This window comes from Cololabis saira, chromosome 12 (assembly GCF_033807715.1).
Source record: "Cololabis saira isolate AMF1-May2022 chromosome 12, fColSai1.1, whole genome shotgun sequence".
Taxonomy (NCBI): Eukaryota; Metazoa; Chordata; class Actinopteri; order Beloniformes; family Belonidae; genus Cololabis; species Cololabis saira.
In genome coordinates this window covers 30,672,244-30,691,427 of record NC_084598.1, presented here as the reverse complement: position 1 = coordinate 30,691,427, position 19,184 = coordinate 30,672,244, and the positions used below count along the sequence as shown (strand labels likewise).

Sequence of the window (19,184 nt, the reverse complement as noted above, 5' to 3'; positions counted from 1 at the left end):
GAGCGTTTATGAACAGCAGTTTTCAGTTCTTTCCACAAGTTCTCGATTGGATTCAGGTTTGGACTTTGACTTGGCCATTCTAACACCTGGATATATTTTTTTGTGAACCATTCCATTGTAGATTTTGCTTTATGTTTTGGATCATTGTCTTGTTGGAAGACAAATCTCCGTCCCAGTCTCAGGTCTTTTGTAGACTCCATCAGGTTTTCTTCCAGAGTGGTCCTGTATTTGGCTCCATCCATCTTCCCATCAATGTTAACCATCTTCCCTGTCCCTGCTGAAGAAAAGCAGCCCCAAACGATGATGCTGCCACCACCATGTTTGACAGTGGGGATGGTGTGTTGAGGGGGATGAGCTGTGTTGCTTTTACGCCAAACATAACGTCTTGCATTGTTGCCAAAAAGTTCGATTTTGGTCTCATCTGACCAGAGCACCTTCTTCCACATGTTTGGTGTGTCTCCCAGGTGGCTTGTGGCAAACTTTAAACGACACTTTATATGGATATCTTTAAGAAATGGCTTTGTTCTTGCCACTCTTCCATAAAGGCCAGAATTGTGCAGTATACGACTGATTGTTGTCGTATGGACAGAGTCTCCCACCTCAGCTGTAGGTGACCTCTGACCTCTGCAGTTCATCCAGAGTGATCATGGGCCTCTTGGCTGCATCTCTGATCAGTCTTCTCCTTGTATGAGCTGAAAGTGAAGACTCGGGACGGCCAGGTCTTGGTAGATTTGCAGTGGTCTGATACTCCTTCCATTTCAACATTATCGCTTGCACAGTGCTCCTTGGGATGTTTAAAGCTTGGGAAATCTTTTTGTATCCAAATCCAGCTTTAAACTTCTCCACAACAGTATCTCGGACCTGCCTGGTGTGTTCCTTGTTCTTCATGATGCTCCCTGCACTTTAAACGGACCTCTGAGACGATCACAGTGCAGGTGCATTTATACGGAGACGTGATTACACACAGGTGGATTCCATTTATCATCATTAGTCATTTAGGTCAACACTGGATCATTCAGAGATCCTCACTGAACTTCTGGACAGAGTTTGCTGCACTGAAAGTAAAGGGGGTGAAAAATTTTGCACGCCCACTTTTTCAGTTTTTTATTTGTTAAAAAAGTTTGTAATATCCGATACATTTCATTCCACTTCATGATTGTGTCCCACTTGTTGTTGATTCTTCACAAAAAAATACAGTTTTATATCTTTATGTTTGAAGCCTGAAATGTGGCCAAATACTTTTGCAAGGCCCTGTAAATCAGGAAAACAATAAAATCAGGCATTTGTTTTCTTTCTTTGTAATGTTGCCTGATTTCACTATCAAAACAGCATACATAGATAGATAGATAGATAGATAGATAGATAGATAGATAGATAGATAGATAGATAGATAGATAGATAGATAGATAGATAGATAGATAGATAGATAGATAGATAGATAGATAGATAGATAGATAGATAGATAGATTTGTGGGATAAGCCATCCTGGTCACACATTGCTGTGGGATGGCATCCCATTTTTCAACCAGCAATTGTCGCAACGTCAGCCAGTTTACTTGTTTTTTTGAGCTGACAGTGTTTGTATTCAGCAGAACTTTTTTTTTTTTGCATCTTTAGTTGCCACATCCAAACTGATGGATAAAAAGGAAGGAGTGTTGTAAGTCTGTCTGCTTTCCATGACTAAAAACAGAATTACTGATGTGGGGACTAGACGGGGGGAGTGTGGGGGTCCCGGTCAGGTTTCACATGCTACAAATATCCCTCACTAGCTGTTACACTGCCGGGTCTTTGGCAGCAAGCGCAGCCTGCACACGCGGAACGAGGGACAAGACCTTCACTGCAGAAATGAGTCAAGGTAAGAAAGAAGAAAAGTTCATTCTCATATTGTGGTACTGGCAGTTATGTTTTGTATGTGCACTATACTTTGTTCAACTGAAAATGATAGTTTCCTGCAAACACAAACTTTTTTGAAATATCTGACTTAGAGTCAAGAGAAAGGTGAGCAGGAAGGTGGATGACATTAGATATCTCTGATCTTGCACATTTATAACACTGTCCACTGAAGAATGTCTTCCGGCTGATTTCTGCTATCTCAACCATGCAAAAACTGAGGTCATTGATTTTTAATGAAGTTGTCAAGCTATGATGCCCACTTTTTTGCTTATGTCTTTTGCTTATGTCATAAAAAAAGCTTTTTTAAGGACAACTCAACTAAAACCTTTAACCTCTACTCTGTCCAGTAACTTAAGTTCTAGAGAATTTCCACTCAAAAATTTCAGATATAATTTATTCCATTGCTCCCACTAAGGTGAAGGTTGTCTCTGATAAGAAGAAATCTCTGTGGGGAAATGCTGAAGTAAAAAAAGGAAGTCTGAAAAAGCCAAACGGAGGTGGCAAGAGACTGGATTCCACATTCACTATGATATCTATAAAGAGAGAATTCACAGATATAATTCAAAACTGAGGAATGCAAGGGAATCCTTCTTTTCTGAAATTATCAACAAAAACATCAATAACAGTTGTGCCTTGTTTGCGTCAGTGTCAGTAGCATCTGAGCTCCACTCTACAACGGCCTGCAATGAATTTGCCAACTTTTTTGCTGAGACAATCCAGAAGATTAGAAAATCAGTCAGTGCATCAATATCAAGTCCGGTAACGGTGCTGTCTTCAATCAAAACCAAATTGGACAAAATGACACAATTTTACCAATTCAACTCCAAAAATCCTAAACTAATCCTCCTGTTGTTTGGATATTTTACCCACAGCTTTCTTCAAGAAAGTTTTACATGTCATGGCATCTGAGCTGATTCAAATAGTAAACTCATCCCCTTTTTTTAGACGTCTTCCCCCAGACCTTGGAGACGGCAGTCATCAAACCACTGTTGAAAAAGAAAAGTTGGACAAATTGCCCATCTCAAATCTCAGTTAGATACTTTCTTAGCTCTGACCAACCCCTTTGACATCTTCCTGTCCGCCTTTCGTGCTCACCACAGCACTGAGACTGCCTTTGTCAAGGTGTTCAATGACATTCACATAAATACAGACTGTGGAAGAACCACAGTGGTGGTATTATTAGACCTCTGCGCGGCATTTGACACCATTGACCATAGTATATTACTAGAGCAACTAGAAAATTGGGTGTGACTTTTTGGCACAATACTTGACTGGTTTGAGTCTTACTGAAAGGACAGGGACTGCTTTGTGTCAATAGGTAACTACATCAGAATCAACAAAAAATACATGTGGAGTTCCCCAAGGTTCTTTCCTCAGACTCCTTCTATTTAACATCTACTAGCTCAGATAATAATAAACAACAATATAAGTTGCCATAACTGCACATATGGCACACAACTTTACATTACAATCTCACCAGGTGAGTCTGCCTAAAAAGTCAATGAGACAGCTACAGCTAATCCAGAGACAGCTACAACTAATCCAGCTAATCCTGCTGCTCGAGTTCTCATTAAAACTAAAAAGGTGACCACATTACTCCAGTTCTGAGATCTTTACACTGGCTGGCTCTGTACCTCAGAGAATAGGTATTAAAGTACATCTGCTAGTTTATAAATAACTTAATGGTTTAGGACCAAAATACATGAGAGACTTGTTCTTGCCATATCAACCATCCAGACCTCTCAGGTCTTCTGGTCCAGGTCTGCTCTGTGTCCCCAGAACCAGAACCAAACATGGAGAAGCAGCTTTCAGATTTTATGCTCCACAGAATTGGAAAAAACTGAATTAGTTAGACCCTTCTGAATTTATATTTAAGCAATGTTAATTTCAGTACTACAATGTAATTCCAGTTTAAGTCTAACTTTTCTCGATTATGTCACTGCACTATAAAACATAATTCATTATGTAAAGTACCTTCAATTGCCTTTAGTGCTGAAATGTGCTATCCGCATAAACTTGCCTTGCCTTTCTTTTCTTTCTCTCCATATGCAGTTTTGGACATTGAGCGCTGTGATCTGAACTTTAACAGCAACAGCAACAGCCATCACACAGAGCTATATGGAGAGGAACGTCTGATTGTCAGGAGGGGACAGCCCTTTGAGATTATCTTACACCTGTCATCTGGCAGCAGTGACAAAGTGGATGAAAGCAGCTTCACATTCATCGTTGAAACGGGTACTCCTCAAGACAAACATTTTTGGGTGCAGGTTGTGCGAATCAACAGTTTGATGCATGCAATTATAAATTCATCTGAAGTCATTCATCTGAATCTATATTTACTATTGGTGCCCATCTGTGTCTCTCCAGGTCCATTACCCAGAAAGGAATCTGACACAAAGGTTTCCTTTAGTCCTCAAAGCTCCACAGTGGACACTGAGTGGAGCGCTTCTGTCACTAATGTTTTCCCTGGACACACAATTACCGTGTCCATCAGTTCCTCTCCTAATGCCCCCATTGGGGTATATTCTCTGACTTTGGACCAGCAGGGACAAAAGACCAGTTTAGGGCAGTTCATCCTGCTTTTCAATGCTTGGTGCTCCAGTAAGTTTTTCTCCAATTGATTTAGAGCCAACATTTTTTTTTATTAATTTGTTTTTCTTATGTTAAAAATGTCACTCTTCTTGAATGTGCTGCGATCCATTTGTGTTCCCATTCCAACAATTTGTCTAATTTTGGTGTTTTGTCTCTGCTGACTAACAGAGGATGCTGTTTACATGAGGAGCAAGGAAAAGAGACAGGAATACGTTCTAGCACAACAGGGTCAGATCTACAAAGGATCATCTAAACGAATCAAAGGGAAACCCTGGAACTTTGGACAGGTTAACACAAGCTTTTACCTATACATACATTTTCACAGATTAATTAAATTGTTGGATTTCAAACCTCGAGTTCCCTTTAATCACATGTAACTTTATTCAAATATTATTATTTTTTAAATATTTAGATTTAAATGTACTATACGTTTTCCCTTGTACTCTAGTGATCTCCTGCCCACTCTTCTTTTTATTTGCAGTTTAGTTCAGGAATACTGGATATCTGTTTCAAAATTCTGGATGACAACCCCAAATTTGTGTCTGATGCTGATGCGGATGTCTCTGGCAGGAGAAATCCCATCTACGTGACCAGGGTGCTGAGTGCTATGGTAATGATAACTGATGAAATGCAATGGTAAGGTGTAATTAGAACGCTTTTAATGATGCAATACACAGCTCCTCCGTAATGTTAAAATGCATTCAAGTCATCCATCCATCCATCCATCCATCCATCCATTTTCTTTGCTCATTTTATCCTGGACAGGATCACAGGGGTCTGCTGGAGCTTTTCCCAGCCCTAACAGGCGAGAGGCAGGGTTCACCTGGACAGGTCGCTAGTCTATCACAGGGCCACATATAGAGACAGACACATTCAGGCCAAGAAAAAGAAAAAGAATTAAAAATATTTAGAAGAAACATTGCTTATATGAAAGACTTCAGGCATTCAAAGATACTAATAAATAGATGAAAATCTGCCGATGCAGCCTTGATCCTCTTCAGTTTAATATGTGAGGTGGAAACCGGAGGTTCCTGTCCAAGGATCTCAGTGCCATCGAGGACTCGCATCAGGGACTGTAGAGGACCAATTGTTGCCGCCAATCAATGCCGAAGGGTTCAAAAGTTATTTCCAAAAATGTTATAAACCATTCAAAAATGAATATATGCTGAAATAAAGAATATTCAAAAGAGGAAAACATTTAATATAGCTGTTGATCTCCCCAGGAGTGAAAACAAAATCCCCCCCAATCAGATGATATGCTCAGAGAAATTTCAGAAAAAAAAAGAAAGAAAGAAAACTCAAGCTAAATGTTAAGTTATTGATAAGTAAGGCTTGTTTTCAAAAGTTGTTTGGAGAAAAATGTCTTCTCTCTTAAAAAAAGAAACATAAAAACACAGCACTAAGTTTCATCTGAGCAGACATGGCTTCTGGCGCAAAATCATTAGGCTCAAATTTTTAAGCCATATCCAATAAAATGACAAAGGCCCTAAAACATTTAAACAATTTAAACGTGCAAAGGAATTAATGCAGCTGAGGCAGTAAGATATGATTAAGTTGTCACTCTCAGACACCCAAAGCTTATTTTTTTGTTGTGTTGTTTTGTTTTTGTCCTCTTGTTTTATTGATGGTCTCCTCCTTATTCATTTGTTTATGTCCACAGATCAATGACTGCAATGACCGAGGTGTGTTGGTTGGAAACTGGAGTGGTGATTTTTCGGATGGGGCTCATCCTGGAACGTGGCTCGGCAGTGCGAACATCCTGCGGCAGTGGGCCGAAAGTGGTCCGGTCCGCTACGGACAGTGTTGGGTTTTTGCTGCAGTTGCATGCACAGGTTGGACCACAGCATTCGTGTTCTGCATAACTGCATTAGAACTGATTTTCTGTGGATTCAGACATTCATGTAGTTTTCATATATCTTTATTTGATGTATCCATCAAAAGCAACCACAGAAACAATAACAGTACTTGTATTAGCTCTTATATTAGACTCGTAAAACTTTGCCAAGAGTAACATCCTTAATACCATCTACACTGTCAACAATAGCCACATTTAATCAAAAACCTGAATTTAGGCTCTTATCTCACAGCTCTGTTTAGCATATAATATAATATCGTCATTGTTTATTTTCTGATGACAGACATTATCTCAAGTATGTGCTTCAGTGTGATGGTGTGATGTTCAGTGTCTTTTCTCCTCCTCCTTCAGTGTCCCGTGCTCTGGGCATCCCGTGTCGAGTGGTTACTAACTTTGGATCAGCACATGATACTGACGCCAACCTGGTGATAGAGAAGCTGTATGATGAAAATGGTGAGAGGTTACATAGCGGGGATTCAGTATGGTGAGTATTCAATCAAGATGATCACAATGGCACCACACAAGCAACATTGTACACATTAATCAGTCTGTCAGTTCTTCCTGTTATACATATTTACTATTATTCATACACAATAGGTTAAAATAAGCATGCTGCAGCCCTCGTACTTTTCCTTTTCCAGGAACTTCCATGTTTGGGTGGATAGCTGGATGACTCGTCCAGACTTGGGGGACGAATATGATGGATGGCAGACCAGTGACCCAACCCCACAAGAGACAAGTGACGGTAATACAGAAAACGAGGACACAATCAGGGGAAAAAAGCCAGTCACCCAGATAGTATTCCAAAGATGGGTCGCAATGTGCTCCATGAACAGTATTCGACTGCAGTAGTGACAACATGTATGAGTTTGTTGTTCTGTTTTCATTGATATGATTATTTTTACAACACCTGACACATTAATTTGACCTCTTCAGGGCAAAAAATACATCATTTCATGACTATAATTCTTAAAACTAGCAAACTAGTCTAAAATAGTACTCAAATTTCTCTGATACAAAGCTTTTTAATTTCTTGGAAATCACTTTTTTGAGGTTTAAACTGGTGTATTGTGGTGAGAAATGTCAATATGACGTTTCACAGTTTAGAGCATCATTTATGCTACTGCCTCTCATTTTGGCATTGTATGCTGTCACTTTTTTGATTGAATCCCTGTCTGGATGTGTGATGCTGTTAGGTGTTTTCTGCTGTGGTCCAGCCTCAGTGAAGGCCATCAGGGAAGGAGAGTTGACCCTGAAATATGACGCACCTTTCATTTTTGCTGAGGTAAGCACAGATGTTTTCTGCAAGTGTACTGACTAATTAGTTTCATTCACAATCCAAGTCAATGATTGTAGTTATTGGCATAAAAGCAATACTAGTGTGATTAATATCTTGTGTGGTTTAAAACCAAGTAGTTGTTTTTCTACTCTTTATTGCCTGTTTAATATTAAAGTATTTGTATGTGATTCAGGTTAATGCAGATGTCGCGGAGTTGGTGCGTCTGTCGAACGGAGAGTTTGTGCAGTTTGATGGATCAACTAAATCTGTTGGATGTTTTATCAGCACCAAAGCTGTTGGCTTAAATGAAAGACATGACATCACACACCAGTACAAGTATCGAGAAGGTACTGCATGTACATACACTTGCCTAACTCCAAACCAGAAGCTATTAGGCTATTTTAATGCCAATTGGCTCAATATTTTTATTAAAATGTCATTGTCATTACTCTTTCAATTAGCTTTGACATATTTGTACTCTGGACCTGCATATGATTATTTTCCGTCTAATGGTAACATCTATGTTACATACATGTCCTCATATTGCTTTTCCTCTTCAGTAAAAAGAAGTAGTCTGGTGTCTCTGGATTTCACTTTGATTTCCAGGGGCAGAAGAAGCTACCGCTGGACACCATATAGCATACAACCAGTCAGAAAAACAAAATGTGTGATCTAGGCAGAGGAACCACCAGACTAAGTAAAAAAAAAAAAAAAACAATGTTAAAAAGGGCATGCAGGGAGACAGGAAAGCTGGTGAATGACTATTTTGCAAAAATACTTTTTTATACCAGGTGTTAAGAGCAATTCTCATCTATCTCGGTTCTTTTAAACAGTAGCTCTTGGACACTTCCGTATGAGCCATTGCATAAAGCCTCTCCTTTGACTTCAAACCTGTTACAGTTGGTTCAGTTCGTTCCATAATAGTGAAAATGCCTGTAAATAGCAGACGTACAGTAGCTGACCCATTTCACAAGAGATAATCTGAAGTGAATGGGTGGACAGTTTTGCACGCTGCAGAGATAAAGAGGACATACAATCAACTAATTGTCAGGTCCAGACTGACACCCTCAGCAACTTGGTAAAATCTGCTGGATATTAACAAAAGACAGAGACATCAGTTCAGGTTAAAAAAACTTGCGAGGAGAAAGGTCAGAGAACGTACAGTCACAATCCTCCAAACGTCTCTGCCTCCTCTCCTCTTTTTATTAATTTGGGAACGCCCTGGTTACAGCATAAAGCATAAAGTTAAGGCTGCTCATGCAAAGTGGGAAATTATTAGTTCACAATAGAAGAATACTAGCAGTCAGTTAATATCTTCAGTTCAAGATGCAGTCAGGCCTCCCCTTCCGCTGGCTGTTGCTTCCCTGCTTGAAAGAACGCTTTCACACACACACACACACACACACACACACACTAATGCTTGGTAAGAGGATGTGCGCTACTCCTACATTCCTCTGCGGTGATGTGAAACTTGCAGCTTCTGTTTCTCAGCAGCTTCAGTTAACACGTATAAAGCAATAAGCATAAGATTAAAAAAGTTATGGCATTATCATGAAACATGATAACTTCAACATGTATCTATATTTATATACATAATTATTCCAACACTAATTCAGTTTGAAAATATGCATTCCTTTTTGTCTGGAATAGTGTAAATTGAAAAAATTTAAATAAATCAAGCTTCAGGGTTTTTTTTTAGGTTTTTTAGGTTTTTTATTACTTTTTAGGGTCTGAGGAGGAGAGACGGGTGTATGAGAAAGCCAAGCACCACAACAAACTAGAGAAAAGAGGGGAAAAGCCAGGGCTTCATCTCAAGGTTTGTTTTTTTTGTTTTTTAATGTTCATTCATACACATGGAGCAGAGCAAATTACATATTGTAATATTTGTGAGACTTGGTTCACAGGATGCTTACAGCAAACTGTAAGCACTTTAATGACGATGATTAAATCATAAGCTTTGATTCCTCATGCATATTCTTTCCTCATATTAAAAAGCTTTTTTCAGAATTGAATGCTCAAACATATTTAAGAGTAAACTGTTTATATTTGTCTTGTTTTATCAAATGTTTTAAGTTTATTATTTAGATTTTTCTTACCGTTTCGATGCTTGAAGAATTAAACAAAACAAAATCATCTTTGAATTCTCATTTCAGATCAAACTGGCTGAAAACATGATCGTGGGTTCAACCTTCGAGGTGTTCGCTGTCCTCACCAACAACTGCATGGACGTGAGATCCTGCACCTTTCTCTTCTTTGCCACAGCGGTGGGCTACAACGGAAAACTAGGAGACAGATGTGGATTTTCATCAGACAGGGTGGAGGTGCCATCTGGAGAAGGTTTGAACTGAGTTTAATGTGAACTTTTATCTCTCTGCTTTGAATCAAGAGCATATCTCCATACATGTATATTCTGTATTTGTGTGTGTTTTCCAGAAAGGCGTCTTTCCCTTCAATTAGACTATGACAGTTATGGACCAGTTATCACCTCTGACGGACTTATTCAGCTGTCAGCCATTTCCATCGACAAGCAGACCATAGAGTACTGTAAAGTCGAGAAGACTATTGTGTTAGACGAACCGGATATAGAGATCAAGGTAAGAATGATCAAGATATATTACAATCCATAATGAATAAATTCTCTTTTATGCCAAGAGGGGAAAAAAATGACTTTGACAAGCAGGAATTCCCTAACGTAAGATTAGCATTTATTCATTGATATTTTTTCCAAATATTCTATCTGATTCTCTATTATCTATTATCTATTCTAACTGATTTTGATAGCTTAGTTGTTTTTTTTTTTACCTTGTCTAGACTCTACACACATATTAATGATTGATACCATGCAGGTAAAAACCAAAGGCATATATATGTGTATTATTGCTATATTTAATATATATACATATACATACATTTGATAGCTTAGTTTAAAGATTTACTAAAGCTGTTTGGAGGTCAAAGGGGATTTCAGCTTCAAGTTCATGTTTCAGCTCAAGCCATTCTCCCATAATCAATAATGATCCAGTGCATTATATTCAGTCACTTGCACCATACCCAGCCAACTTTATTCATAAAGCACTGTAAACATGCTTTAATGCACTTTAAAAATGTTGTGCCATATCATACATTCTACAAATAATATAATGTCCCACTTCAGCTTCCCCTTTGAATCACATGAATAAAATAATATCAATTTAAAAAAGAAAAAATGAAAATGAATGAAAGCACAAATCATTCAATTTAGAACTACTGTTTTGTAGTTTTGGTGAAGAAAAAGTCAAATGGGATGTTAAAATGTGTATAGACACAAATATCCGTGTTTATGTATAATTAAAATGTGAGGAAATCAAAGGTTTTCAGCATACAAATCATATTCAGATCAGTTCAATTCATCTGCACCCGACCAGTTCACAACAGATGTCATCTCAAAGAAACACAGGAAGAAAACAAATATACAACAGTCCAATTATTGTTCATCCAAATTCAACATAATGCATTCTAAGCCAGTTCTGATTTCAGTCACTCCAGGTTCAACAATTCAGATAATGCAAATTTGTTGGGGGGAAAAAAAACGTTATATTCAACTTAAATAGGTTTAAATTGGATAAACTTCATTTGCAGAGGTGGCAACTTATTTTGGAATATAAATATAGACTAATGTAAAAGGCTTGGTGAATCTGTGAAAGTAAATTATGGTTTTCACTTTCAAATCTTTTGATATATATAATTCGTAGATGTTTTCATAGTTTACCCTGGTAACTGTATAGATTAGCGAAGATCGGGACTCACAAGTCAGATCTGTTCAATAGGAATGTATAATGTAAATACTCTATCAGAAAGATTGATATGAGATATATTAGATCTGATAGTTTCTGTGAAATAAAAAATAAATGAATAAAAACTTAATGGGATTTAGGCCAGCAGTGTGAACCGAAGACTGCAGGTGCAAATGCCTCTTTCACATCCTTCAGACAATTTATTTCCTTAAAGCATTTATCTGTGAGCCTTATAACATAAATCTTGTCATTTACTGTATGCTCTTCCACTTCCAAGAATACAAACAACTGAAAATATTTAAACAAGTGAAAGAAGCGTTTATAAAGTTTCAGACTGCTTTTCTTTGACTCTGCTTCTCCAATGTCAGGAGTGAAGCCTGAAATATGAATCTGAATGTTTTTTTCTTTATTTCAAGGACACTGTGGCGTTGTATTACTGTATCATCTCTTACATAAAGTCTATTCTCTGCAGCTGGAGGGGGAAGCAGCAGTTAACCAGCCCATGACAGTAGAGCTGACCATGCTAAACTCCTTACCAGAACCGCTGCAGGACTGCAGCTTCACCATAGAGGTTACTGACGTCACAGATGGCAAACCCATAACAGAAAAGTACGTTATTTCACTTGTTATGGGAAGGTTTTTTCAATTTAATGGTTTCTGTTGATGGATTCGCGTTGCATTTTTTCAGGAGTTTGATGTACAGGGTGCCATCAGTAGAGTAATTAAATTCGATGTAGCATCCAGACCACGTATGAATAGTCAGATTTGATATGATGCTGCTCGCTTTAACATCTGCGTGATTCTTGCAGAGTTGGAACTGTGGGCGCCAAAGAAGAAGTCAAGGCGAGCATCACATTCATACCTACCACTGCTGGCCCTGGTGCTCTCTTTGTGAACTTTGATAGTGACAAACTCAACAACATCAAGAGCTTCATGGACTTTATCGTGAAACAATGATCCAACAAAGACGGTAATAACACTAACAACATTTTGCTTTGAGCAGCGTAGATGACTAACAATTTAATGATCTAAACTGCCCCAGGTACGTGGAATTACAACCTTTGGGTAATTTTGTTTAAAAACCCACTTGTGTGCTATGTCAATGTACAGTAGTTAGCTACAACAAAGCAAATACTGTTGCTCCAAACGAAAGACGCTCTGAAACGGTTCTTAAATATACAGTAAATGATTGATTAAAGTTTTGTTGAAATCTGTATAGACTACAGAATTGTGATTATAAACAAGTGGACATTGTTGTCCCTCTAAAATCATGTTTTTAATGCCTCCCTATTTTGTATGAGGAAAATACAGTAAATGTTTAAATTGTATAAAATAAAATGTTAACCTTTTCTCTTTTTTTAAGCCCAGCGTTTGTTGTTTTGTGAGTGTTGCAAACCTACAGACTGAAAGTGAATTTTGCCACATAAGGTGATTTCCTGCAGGTTTGGGCATTTAGTAAGGATGCTTCTTGAACGTTTTGGGCATGTCCAGCTAGTAAAATGCTGTGAGGTAAACCCAGGACATAACGCAGAGATTATATCTCTCACCTGGGGAACCCCTCTGTATTTCAGAGGCGACTGCAGAGAAGGAGGTCTGAGCCTCTCTGCTTAGGCTACAACCTGAACGTGTATCAATAAAATGTAAAGCAAGCTAGCTTGAAACTGTTCAATACTGTCAGAACATTTTTGATTTCAACACAATATTGAGAGTAAACCACAGCGGCATCAACATCATTGTTAGAGGTGAATAACAATGTCTGACCAAGTGTGTTCCTCGACTGGTTCTCCACAAGGATGTGTTTTGTCACGTCCGTTTTTCATCCTTTACACAAATATGTGTTGCAGAAGATTTATTTTAAAATATGCACATGACTGTTGTCACTTTGCTGAATGACAATGAAACCTGTCACCGTCAAATTGTACGTGACTTTGTCCAGTGGTGTGATGTATCCTTCCTGCAGATGAACATTTCTAAAACTAAAGACATGCTGATTTTAGAAAAAAAAAACACAAGAAATGACAACTATAAAAGTTTGGATAGTGGAATGCAAATACAATATATCTTGGTACAGTTATTGACAGTAAACTGTCATGAGGCAAATTGTGAGGCAGTTTAAAAAAAGTGTAACCGTCTTTTTCCCCCTGAGTAAACATTCATCTTTTTATATCCACAAAACACTGACTTTTTTTTTTTTTTTTTTTTTTTTTTAAATTGAGCTTTTATTGAATCGTTTTCATCCTTTTACATAGTGTCTTGGTTTGGAAATCTGTCTCTTAAAAATAAGAATAGTCTGAACCAGATAGTGAAGTGGTCTAGTAAGATAACAAGAGAGCAGCAGATGAATTTGGACATGCTGTTTTCCAGACAGATATAAAAGCTGTCTGGATCTATTTTAAAAGACATCTCTCATCCACTACAGGACCAGTTCCAGCTACTTCAGTGGGGACGCAGAAATAGAGTACCACAATGCAAAACCAAATGTTTTAAACATAGTTTTATACCTAGTACTATAACCGTCCTAAATAAATAGATACGTTTTTTGCCTTTTATGTTGCGATTATGGTTTATGTTCATGTTGTATGCATGTACTGATGGTGTCTTGTTGCTGGACTCGTTAGACCATCTTATTGCAAGGCAAATTTACCTTCAGGTACAATAAAGTTGAACTGAACAAAGAGACAAGAGGATGCACTTAATAGATAAAATAGATAGATAGATAATCAACTTTGCGCAACACCCAAATAAAACCTGCTTGTGAAATGTCATTTTGTCGATTACTGGCCCCAAACTATTGTATTTCAATATATGGAAAAAAAGAAAACTTGGTTTTGCAGTGCACTTAAAAACCCATTTTTATTGAGGAATCACAGTTTTTTTAAAATCATATGTGAGACAGCATTTTCTTTTTTGTGATCATTTCATTTGTTTGACATAAAAGTATTGCAACTTACAGTCCAGTGTCACTGATGTCAACTCTCAGGACTGCTTCACCTGAATCTGACATGGAGGCGCTAATGATGACATAGTCACCCTCATAAGAAACGCAGGCCTTGTCAGCCTTTCCTCTGGCAAACTTTTTTTCATTTCCATTATACATAAGGTTATAGAGATCGAAGTCACAGCTTGTTCCTTTGTTAAAGATCCCCACTGCACACCAGTTGCAGTACAGGATCCGGTCGTAAGGCACGGAGAACATGACTGCGGCGATGTGGCTGCAGTCATTCAAGTCGGCGTTAAAAAGGTCATAGGTGAAGACGCCGACAGAGCCAGTTGCGGTGCCGGTGGTCTTGTTGAACAGCGCACGCACGACCGAGCAGGGGCCGACCATGTCTGGCAAAGGGACCTCGCAGTGGCCACTGTCTGTGAACACCCTGTAGGCGGAGATGCAGCTGATGAAATGGGTCAAGTAAATGTTGCAAGTTGTGATGCAAGCAGATGAAAAACTACCACAAGGACTAAACACAGTTTCAAAAGACTTCAGCAGTGATTTAATTTGTAGTTAAGACAGACCACATGTCCAAACAACTAATGTTTTTAAGCAGTGTTTTCTTGAGCTAAAGTTTGTTGAACCATCTGTAGTGTTATATTGAAAATAAATGAACAGGAGAAAGCCGTTTTAATTTTTTTTTTTAAATGCTTAAAAAAAAAGTTAAATATTTCAACAATTTAACATTATAACTTGTAAAACTGTTTCAGTTATGCTTAAATTTATCTTATTACAAAGACAAAAGAAAAACACAATAAAGGCAGTTTATCACCTTGGGTTGGACAGAGTGTAGCCGTTTGAATTGTTGTGGATCTCCACAGCGCAGTGGCGATGAGGCATTGTGATGACAAGATGGGAGGTGGCAGGACAGTTACTGTGAACTCTTAACAGACAAAACATGATCAGATTAACATATGAAGAAGAAGAATTTTGATCAAGTAATCAGACTTTGTTATCAGTTACTCTGGACTAGCAACTGGGGAAACGGCTTGATTAGCTCCCACCCCATAGAAAGACCAATATTTTATAGAAATACATTAATAAAAATTTTAGTCTCACAATTTGGTTGGCCAATTATTGGCCAGATTTTTAATAGTCGGCATCAGATGTACAAAATCCCATGATCAGCCAACCGCAATATTAAAACCACCCAATGTTCAGAAATAGAATTACTCTACAAGCAAAAGACTATTTCATGTGACCTCCACCAGAACTACAGATTAAACTGTTTGAATAGTAGTCTCCATAAAAAGATCACATAGAGATGTCTACAGACATTAATAGAGTCAGACTCCTGTATTTTTTTTGTTTGTGGACAAGAAAATATATATGCATGTCCTGTAAATTTTGATAAAACAACAAGAGTATAGGCTTTCTAAGAGTTTTACGCAGTCATACATATTATCACTCAAAGAGTCATGTAAGCAACCACAACTCTTTTAAAGATCACATGAGCACTTACCTTTGTATGATATTCAAGGGTTGTTTTTTTGTTTTGTTTTTTAAAGAAAGTAAGTGAGGAAAGCCACAACTAACAACTTTGAATGGACTAACTGTTGCTCAAAGTTTGAAGAGGATTACAAGAGGGACGTCACATTGCACACAAGCCCCTTTCACACCAGACTTTATTGACTCAGGTAATCAGGACCTTTAGGCTCCAGCTGACTCCTTCCTTATCACATGCTCAGTATCAGCTTCCTGCACCTCTGTGCTGCCTGGCATTTGCAGCCACTTATCACAGGGACCAAACTGGACTAAAATAATTAAATCAGCATGTGGCTTTGTTGCAGTATTTTGTTTTAATTCTTTAGAATGGGTTTTAAGTTCTCAGAAGGCTTAGGAGACACTCGTCTTCCATCTCTACAGGTTAAAGTTACGAAACAGCCATCTCAGCGTGAGCACATACAGAAAAGACTCATATTAGTTTAACATTTCTGATCCATTGCAGCTGTATTGTATTGAGGACCTTTAAGGATAGTCTGTTTTGACAATCAGAATGGTCAGTCAGATGTCAAGCAGTTGCAAAAACTTGCTCAGCACTTGGCATAGATAAATTAAGTGAATGAAATCAATACCAAATCCTTTTGAACAGCTAAATCAATCAAGTAATCTTAGAAATCCTAACAGTGGCAGCTGTTTACTGACTCAAAAAAGAAATTAATGGCTTTTTCAGTTTTATGTTTTATATTAGGTATTTTGCTTTAATCTATTATCAAGGTCTGTCTTAATGCAAATTATTGGTTTTCTTCACTACAATATGATAATAATGGCTGCAGGACAGTATTAGAGGACATAAGACACACCAGGAGTAGGGAGAAAACCCAAGTGACATGACATTTCAATGAAGGAAAGCACAAATGCAACCCCTCACGGTAGAATGTATTTGTTTTACAATGGTGATCAGCTAACGTCACACAGGTGTAGGGAGTAATCACTGGCAAGCACCGTTTCTTCTTCTTGTTGCTCTTGTCATTTCTGGTAGTTGGCATGTAGTTTAATGGAGCATTACTGCCACCATCTGCTGTCAACTGTGGATCAGATTTTGGCTCACAGTCCACACCTTACCTGCTCTACTGATTCCTCTGTCTGACATGCCTCACACATCCCACCTAAGTGTTTCCAAACTATTTTCTGTGTTTTATTCAGTGCACAATGCCCCTTAATCATGTTAAAGCAACCTCCCCTTTCATGACCCCTGACCGTGTTTCTTGTTTATTGAGTCTAACCTACCGTAAGAGGCCTACCTTTCATCTCTCTCTCTCTCACCCTCCTTCCTGGCCACAATTGGTTTTGCTCTCTCCCAAAAGAAACAACTAATTTTTCCTCTAAATTTGTAGAATTATCATGCATTTCTGTTTCTCCTGTATCTTGAGTCCTTTGTGCCAATTCATCCACCTTTTCAATGCCATTTAACCTTACAAGTGGTGGATCCCACAGAAATGTTATCTGCCCCCTAAGTTTTGTTATTCTAATGACTGACCGAAGGACTTTATTTAAAACCGTATGTCTTGAGGACTGTTTGAATGGGAGAACGGTCAGCTTAAGACGGAATAAGAATCATTTATTCATCTTTCCTTGTTATGTTATATTTTGTATTGTACTATGTTTATTCCCTACATTACATACTGTTTAGAAATATGGGGGAGTGCATATTTTACCCATACTAAACCGATCTTTATTCTTCAAAAAAGAGCGGTAAGGATTATCACAAAATCAAATTATAGAGAACCATCAAATGAATTATCTATTAAATTAAGGGCATTTAAATTCATGGATTTAGTGGAATACAAAATAGCATTGATAATGTACAAAGTGTTCAACAGATTGTTACCTAGTAAAATTGTAAGCATGTTTAAAATAAGGGTAAGTAGATATGAGCAAACATATGATTGAAAAACCAAAGTCTAGGACTAAAATTAAAGATCAATGTATTACTGTAAGGGGTGTAAATATATGGAATGCACTTGATGAAAAATTTAAGATGTGCCAGTCGATTCATGCATTCAAACGTTTGTTTAAGTTTAATGTGTTTGAAAAATATGAAGGATCCAGTAGATGATACTATTACGAAATTATGTTCGGGATTGTGTAAACAATGTGATTTTTTTTTTTTTTGTATTATGTTTTGTATGTTGCGATCTGAAAAAGTTGATCATGTGAGAAGGGTAGGCGTAAATAAGCAATAGCTTCAGCCTATTCCTTTTCGGTTAGGTCTCTTTTTTTTTATGTGAACTAATGCTTTCAGTTGGTGTCTACATTATGAATGACCTGACCGAAATAAATATATTTTCATTCATTCATTCATTCATTTCATTCATTCATTCATTCATGTTCTTTCCGCCCATTGTATTGATATCATCAACACTGTAGAGATAACTGAATTATTATGCTGATCCTTTTTCTGGTATGTCTGCCCCAAAACCTGTTCCTCCAGTCTCTGCTTTCGTGGTATCGTTTGTTTAAATCAAAGTAAAATCTTTATCATTGTTCCCCGCATGGTGTTGAAATGCACATGAAAGGTCTACTCCATCCTTTTCTTGCCTTCTCATCTCTAACAAATGCCAGTTCACCGCTGGCCTTATGGGGGCCATAACTGGATAAACCACTAGGGACTCGATCTTAAATACATCAAATAGCTTTGCACCAGTGATTTTCAACCACTAGTGGGCAATGGGAAATCGCCATGTGTGCTGTGGGAAACTATCAAATTAAACTTAAGTGGTATATATATATATATATATATATATATATATATATATATACATATATAAAAGCAACAAAAAGTTGCTGCTTAGGTTTAGTGACAAGCCGAGTAATTAAATGAGGACTATGATAGCAAGAGGTGGCGGAGAAAAAGCAGTGCAACTTTGAATGATAGTGTGCTGCAGGATTTGTTTTTTTTTTATTCATTTTATTATATTTTTATTCATTCCTTTTTTATTTTTACCGTGTCATGAAAAAACATATTTATATATTATTTCTCTACTTAGCTTTATTTGATGTCCTGTAACATTCCTATGTTCAATTAAAATGTTTCCCTTTTAAATGAACAGCAGTAGTTAGGAACCAGTTGCTAATAGTAATATAGGAAGCAAAATTGTAGAAAGCGTGATATATTATATGATTAAACAGGAAATAGTAAGCCACGAACCCTAAATAAAGTTTGCTTTTTGTTTGTGAGTTCACAATGTTAAAGGAACAGAGTTAAAACAACCATTGTTTATTGTTAGATGGCAAGGGCTTTAATGCTTTTTTATGTGCACGTCATGGGGTCCTTGATAGCTCAGTGGGTTGAGCGGGAGCCAT

At 37.7% G+C, this 19,184-nt stretch overlaps 2 protein-coding genes across 2 annotated transcripts; one reads left to right on the top strand and one right to left on the bottom strand.

Annotated features, from left to right (window-relative positions):
- Positions 1-1,721: 1,721 nt before the first annotated feature.
- Positions 1,722-12,402, top strand: LOC133457352 (protein-glutamine gamma-glutamyltransferase 2-like). The gene is made up of 15 exons (XM_061736533.1): positions 1,722-1,855; positions 3,946-4,128; positions 4,261-4,494; positions 4,654-4,772; positions 4,967-5,095; positions 6,146-6,317; positions 6,692-6,824; positions 6,982-7,085; positions 7,537-7,625; positions 7,813-7,966; positions 9,347-9,435; positions 9,773-9,956; positions 10,053-10,213; positions 11,865-12,001; positions 12,202-12,402. The coding sequence occupies exons 1-15, from the start codon at positions 1,747-1,749 to the stop codon at positions 12,347-12,349; spliced, it is 2,145 nt and encodes a 714-aa protein (XP_061592517.1). The 5' UTR covers positions 1,722-1,746; the 3' UTR covers positions 12,350-12,402.
- A 1,829-nt stretch (positions 12,403-14,231) lies between these two features.
- On the bottom strand, positions 14,232-15,988 carry LOC133456529 (DELTA-stichotoxin-Hmg2b-like). The gene is made up of 3 exons (XM_061735025.1): positions 15,841-15,988; positions 15,151-15,261; positions 14,232-14,763 (listed from the first exon to the last, which is right to left on the bottom strand). Exons 2-3 carry the CDS (start codon positions 15,216-15,218, stop codon positions 14,340-14,342), a joined length of 492 nt encoding a protein of 163 aa, XP_061591009.1. The 5' UTR covers positions 15,219-15,261; positions 15,841-15,988; the 3' UTR covers positions 14,232-14,339.
- Between the last annotated feature and the right edge of the window lie 3,196 nt (positions 15,989-19,184).